At 42.5% G+C, this 6,914-nt stretch overlaps 1 protein-coding gene across 1 annotated transcript; it reads left to right on the top strand.

Moving 5' to 3' along the window:
* Window positions 1-130: 130 nt before the first annotated feature.
* LOC104504236 (zinc finger protein 462-like) lies at window positions 131-6,286 on the top strand (the record flags this gene model as incomplete). Its single annotated transcript, XM_010147598.1, is given in 2 exon segments — window positions 131-350; window positions 846-6,286. Coding segments are annotated over 2 exon segments (5,661 nt in total), but the record flags the coding sequence as incomplete, so codon positions are not given.
* Between the last annotated feature and the right edge of the window lie 628 nt (window positions 6,287-6,914).

Here is a 6,914-nt window from a genome sequence, read left to right as displayed (position 1 = left end):
AAACAAAACAAAACAAATCACAAAACCAACCGAACAGGGAAAAAACCCCAAAACAACCACCTGCCTCTTTCCTTCTCCTTTCCTTGTTTTTCTTGCAGAATTTTCTAATGCAAAAGATCATTCCTGAACCATGGAGGTGCTGCAGTGTGATGGCTGTGATTTCCGAGCTCTATCCTATGAAGACCTAAAAGCTCACATTCAGGATGTTCATACTGCTTTTCTGCAGCCAACAGATGTCTCTGAGGAAAACCCTAGCCAGGCGAGGTCTAGCTCCATGAATGCTAGTAACCAGACTGAGACTGAATTTTCTTCTGTAAAGGATGAATTTACAATTGCAGATGAAACAGCAGGTAAACCTCAACCCTAAGCCCCTTATCTCACATGTGACTTCTTTCAGTGCATTTTATTTTATATATTTCAGTGTGATTTTAAAAAACTTTTACATTTTTCACTAATGTGGTGAAATGAATGATGTTTAGTTACAGCCATATTTTTTCTGTAAATGCAAATGTGTGGATTTGTTATCTTGCTATTTTTCACATGCTGCTTCATATTGCTTCTTTTCCTTGCTTTACACCACTATGAGCTCTAGAAGTTTTGAACTTTATTAGTGTACCTTTTTATTTCAAGAAGCTTATTTTTTAAATTGTCTATCCCAAATTATGTACCATCTGTTAGTTTTCTGTCAATTATCATATGCACAGGTCTAATCATAAATAAGTGAGGGAATCCTGGTGTGATTAATGTGTTCATGATGTGTGTGTATTCATATGCATACAAGGTAGATGGGGGGAAACTGTCTGATTTGCGTTATTGACATATATACTTCTTAATTCTTATTTTAGGGCACAATACAACAACTCAGATGGGGACTGGAAGTTATTATAGCCAGAGGCAAAGCTTTTATGGTCAACATATGACTCCAAATCCTAAACCATCCAACAAGTTTTTCCAGTGCAAATTTTGTGTGCGTTACTTCCGATCTAAAAACCTCCTCATAGAGCACACTCACAAGGTTCATGGAGCACAAGTTGGAGGGAGCTCAGTAGGGTCATACTCTGCTGGATCCTTAAATTACAACATCATGATGCATGAGGGGTTTGGCAAAGTTTTCTCTTGCCAGTTCTGCACCTACAAATCACCAAGGCGTGCAAGGATTATTAAGCACCAGAAAATGTCTCACAAAAACAATCTGGAGGAGAGTTTAATTCCTACTGCTACATCTGCTGTATGTGAATTGACATCTGCCTCTGTGCCAGTTCAGGAACCCTGCAAGGAATTGCCTGCAGAGGTGGTAGAACAGAGCATATTGGAGTCCATGGTCAAGCCTCTAACAAAGTCCCGAGGCAACTTTTGCTGTGAATGGTGCAGTTATCAGACACCTCGAAGAGAGCGCTGGTGTGACCATATGATGAAGAAGCACCGCAGCATGGTAAAAATACTGTCAAGTTTGAGACAGGAACAAGACGAAACCAATGCACCTGATGTGCAGAGTAAGAGTGCCCAGAATGCCTCCCCAAACTCTAATTATATCTCTATGAATATGACAGGACGTGATATGTTGAATGCTGATGTCTCAAACTTCAGAAGCTCTACAGGCAATTCCCTTATCAGTCCTAACTCTTCTATATCCTCTAAGTTTTCTTCTGTGTCTTATCCTCAAATGAAGTCTAAATTGCCTCACAACTTGGGCATAGTTAATTTGTCTGACAGATCCCACTATGGAGTTGCTGACATGACAAATTCTTCTGCTGACTTGGAAACAAACAGTATGCTAAATGACTCCAGCTCAGATAAAGAGCTAACTGAAGTGGACAGCAAGAATGGCTTGAACTCTGTGGACCACCAGACTTCAGGAATATCTGTAGAGCAACTGATGGGTTCTGATGGCAACAAGCTGTTGGAAACGAAAGGGATTCTCTTTAGAAGATACATGAACAGGTTCCAATGTCCTTTTTGCCCTTTCCTCACAATGCACCGCCGAAGCATCTCCCGTCACATTGAGAATATCCACCTGTCTGGGAAGACAACTGTATACAAATGTGATGAATGCCCTTTCACCTGTAAGAGTTCATTAAGGCTTGGAGCTCATAGGCAATGTCATGCAAGTACAACATCAGAATGGGGCACTGTGAATTCTCAGAGTGAAAACATTGTCTCCTCTTTGAATGACAACATGGTTTCTTATGAAAGTGGAAATATAAACGGAAGGAAGTCAGCTGGGATGACAGAAACAGTGCAGAAGCAAGAGCAGCAGTTGCCTCAACTCCATTCCCAGCATCCTTATAAGTGCACAATGTGTAACTATTCTACCATTACTTTGAAAGGTCTCAGAGTTCATCAGCAGCACAAGCACTCATTTTGCAACAACTTACCAAAATATGATGGACTGCCATCCAACGTACCACAAGAGAGAGAGGCAGATGCTCTCACCTCTGTCAACACAGTGAAGAAAAGCCAGACCTCAATTCTTGGTCTCTCGTCTAAAAATAACTTTGTTGCTAAGGTCACTCAGAAGGTGTCAAATGACTTCCCTCTGGATCTCTCACCAGTGAAGAAAAGAACTAGAATTGATGAAATAGCAAGCAACTTGCAGAGCAAAATAAACCAAAACAAACAAGAAGATGCTGTGATTAATGTAGAGGAAGATGAGGAAGAGGAGGAAGAGGAGGTAGAGATAGAAGTGGAATTAGACAGAGAAGAAGAACAAACAGAACCAATGGTGGAGGTTTCTAGTTCTTATGCACCCCAGCAAATGTGGGAGAGAGACACTAATGATTCCCAGAAGGATGCAAACTTCAGAAACATGCATCTTGATTATAATTCCACCAATGGAGCAGAGATTGAGCTTACTTTATCTGAATATGAGGAAACTTATTTTTCTTCCATTAACATGAAAGATCAGCAGAGCCCTAATGCCTTTGTTCTGGGAAGCCAGCCAAATATGTATGGCTCTGATCAGAACAATGAAAATGTGGAGATTAATGATTCTGGCAGGCTTTACTATTGTAAACACTGTGATTTTAGCAACAAATCTGCCAGGAGTGTTGGCACCCACTACCAACGGATGCACCCCTACATAAAATTCAGCTTTAGGTATATCTTGGATCCCAATGATCACAGTGCAGTATACAGATGCCTTGAGTGTTATATTGACTATATGAACTTTGAAGACCTGCAGCAACATTATGGAGAGCATCACCCTGAAGCTATGCATGTATTGAACTCTGATTACTCTGATCTGATCTACCATTGTCATTTCTGTTCTTACACTAGCCCAAATGTTAGAAGCCTGATGCCACATTACCAAAGAATGCATCCAGAAAATTAACTTAACAATGCAATGATATTTTCAAGCTATGTTGTTGAGCAGAAAGAGGGGCTAAACACAGAGTCTCAGACACTGAGACAGATCTTGAATTCTGCTCCAAAAACTATGGCAACCTCCACCCTCATGGCTCATGGGACTACTGTGCCAGCAAGTTTTAACAAAAGTACCACAAAGAGTTTTAGTCCTGAATGTGACAATCAGAAGGCACCTTTGGTCAGTTCTGTGGTTGTTTATGACTGTGATGTGTGCTCATTTGCAAGCCCTAACATGCATTCAGTTCTGGTCCATTACCAGAAAAAACACCCTGAAGTAAAAGCATCATATTTCAGAATTCAGAAGACCATGCATATAGCTTCTGTTGACAGGGGCTCTGCCCTGGCTCAAATGTCTTTTGAAATGGGGATATCTGTCTCCTCAAAACTGTCCAACTTGGCTTCTCAACCTCCACCTCTCACACCACTGCCCCCAGACCTTGCTCCTGAACTCTACTATTGCAAACACTGTTCATACAGCAACCATTCAGTTGTGGGAGTGCTTGTCCACTACCAGAAAAGGCATCCAGAAATAAAGGTCACTGCCAAATACATCAGGCAGGCACTCCCTACTGCAGCAATGATGAGGGCTGGTGAGCTGTCACCTGGTATTCAGAAACTGCCAGTGGCTCAACAGCAGTTGAGCCAGGGCAGTTCTGAGAGTTCTGTGAATCCCCTTGAGAATGAAATGTTCTGCCAGCACTGCGATTATGGAAACCGGACTGTGAAAGGTGTGCTTATTCATTATCAAAAGAAGCATCAAGCCAATGCAGATGTGATTAGGCAGCATACAGCCACCATTAGAAGCCTTTGTGATGGTAACCAGAAGAAATCAATCAGTAGCCTGCCTGCTCACACCTCCAGCACTGAACAGGACAAGACAAAGCTGAGAGCCCTCAAATGCAGGCAGTGTAGCTACATATCACCTTACTTCTATGCGTTGAGGAAGCATCTTAAGAAAGACCACCCAAATCTGAAGACCACAGTCACATCCATTCTGAAATGGGCATTTTTGGATGGCTTGATAGAAGCTGGTTATCACTGCGAATGGTGCATTTATTCACATATGGAACCGAGTGGTTTGCTTGTGCATTACCAGAGGAGACATCCTGAACATTATGTTGACTATACATATATGGCAACTAAACTCTGGGCAGGTCCAGATCCTTCCCCTCCTACCCTAGTGATGTCAACAAAGGCAAAGACCTATAAATGCAGAGACTGCATTTTTGAAGCATCTTCTATTTGGGATATTACTAATCACTACCAGGCTTTTCACCCTTGGGCTATGAATGGGGATGAATCTGTATTGTTAGATATCATTAAGGAGAAAGATGCTTCTGAGAAAATTGTCACACAGCTCAATGAAATTAGGGCCAGGATTAATTCTGAAAACCAGGCAACATCACAGATGGACCAGGATGGGGAGGACCCCAGCCTTTCTCAGGAAAAAACTATTCAGCTGGCTTCTGCAAACCCTGCTGTCTCCTCCACTCCATATCAGTGTACAGTTTGCCAGTCTGAGTACAGTAACTTGCATGGCCTCCTGACACATTACGGCAAAAAGCATCCTGGCATGAAAGTGAAAGCTGCTGACTTTGTACAGGACATAGGCATTAACCCAGGGGCTGTGTACAAGTGCAGACATTGCCCATACATTAACACACGCATTCATGGTGTCCTTACACATTACCAGAAACGGCACCCATCAGTAAAGGTCACTGCTGAAGACTTTGTGCATGATGTGGAACAGTTGAATGACATTGCCCAGAATGACATAGAAGAGACAAGCAGGATTTTCAAGCAAGGCTATGGTGCATACCAGTGCAAACTATGCCATTACACCCATGGCACACTTGAGAAGCTCAAAATTCACTATGAGAAATACCATAATCAGCCTGAATTTGATGTTTTTTCTCAGTCTCCACCGAAAGTGTCTGTCTCAGTGGAGCCAGACATGGTAACTGATACCAAGGCCTCTCCAGAAATTGCTGCTGATGGTGTTGGAGAAATCTCTATCTCAGCACCTCATTTCTCCAGTTCTCATTTAGTGTCTCACACAGTGTTCAGGTGTCAGCTCTGCAAATACTTCTGTTCTACCCGGAAGGGGATAGCCAGGCACTACCGCATCAAACATAATAACGTTCGGGCACAACCAGAAGGCAAGAACAACGTCTTCAAGTGTGCTTTGTGTTCCTACACAAACCCTATCCGCAAAGGGCTTGCAGCACACTACCAGAAAAGGCATGACATTGATGCTTACTACACTCATTGTTTAGCGGCCTCCAGGACAGTGAGTGACAAACCCAATAAAGTGATCATTCCACCTCTTCCCAAAGATGACACTCCTCAGTTAAGTGAGGAGCTGAGGAGGGCTGTGGAAAAGAAGAAATGCTCGCTTTGTTCCTTCCAATCTTTTAGCAAAAAAGGTATTGTCTCCCACTACATGAAGCGTCACCCTGGTGTTTTCCCTAAGAAGCAACATGCAAGCAAGCTGGGGGGTTACTTCACTGCTGTGTATGCTGAGGAACATGAAAAGTCAACTCCAACTGAGGAAAGGAATGACTTTGAAAAGCCTGAGGTGGAGAGTGAGGCTCAGGAAACTGAGTGGTTTCCCTTCAGATGCATAAAATGTTTCAAGCTATCCTTCAGCACAGCAGAGCTGCTGTGCACACATTACACTGATCACCACAACAAGGATTTGAAGAGAGACTTTACCATACTGGGAAGCGGCACCCACTCTCATAATGATGTCTACCATTGCAAGCACTGTGATACTGAATTGCATAGGATGGCAGAGCTGACCTCACACTTGAATAGTCACAATGAGGAATTCCAGAAGCGTGCCAAACGTCAGGAGAGGAGGAAACAGCTTTTCAGCAAGCAGAAATATGCAGATGGTACATTTACAGATTTCAAACAAGTAAGTATCTATGTGTCTGGTCTCCTCTGCTTCCTCTGCACAGGGAGAATAAACTAGCCAAAAGCTGTTTTTCTATATCCCAAGAGGCTCCTTATTGCTAATACCCACTTGCATGTTTTCTTTGACAGCCAAATGAATGCAGGTTAATGCGTGACTGAGCGTGTTAACAGGCTCTACATGTCGGTTACATATTCTGCTTTAATTTCCTTCATTCTCCACCTATTCCTAGACTCCATGGGAAGCTCTGCTCCTTCCAACTGTTTCCTTCAGGATTTTCTCTTCCTTCCTTCCTTCCTCCCACCATATGGATGGCTATCTGTATCTGACATTCTTCTATTGCAAGGCTGCTGTTTACTTTCTCATAGATTCTTTAGCAAACATCCCATTCTACTGCTCATCAATGTACCTTGAAATAACACACCAATTTCCTTCTCAAGCTTATCTATTTCAGTACATTTTCTGATAAAGAACCTGATGTTTATGTGCATCTATCCAATAACTTCAAGCTTTGGGCAAGTGTTCCTGTGAAAAGAAGACCAAATTCTACTACTCTTTTCTGTACACATCTCCCCATCTGGAGTAACTCTACTTCCTGTAGAAAAGCATACAATCAGGCGGGGGGTGTGTG

The sequence above is a fragment of the Eurypyga helias genome, unplaced genomic scaffold (genome assembly GCF_000690775.1).
Source record: "Eurypyga helias isolate BGI_N326 unplaced genomic scaffold, ASM69077v1 scaffold10082, whole genome shotgun sequence".
In the NCBI taxonomy this organism is placed as follows: Eukaryota; Metazoa; Chordata; class Aves; order Eurypygiformes; family Eurypygidae; genus Eurypyga; species Eurypyga helias.
The sequence above is the reverse complement of the archived record's forward strand: the minus strand, read 5'-3'. Positions and strand labels throughout refer to the sequence as shown.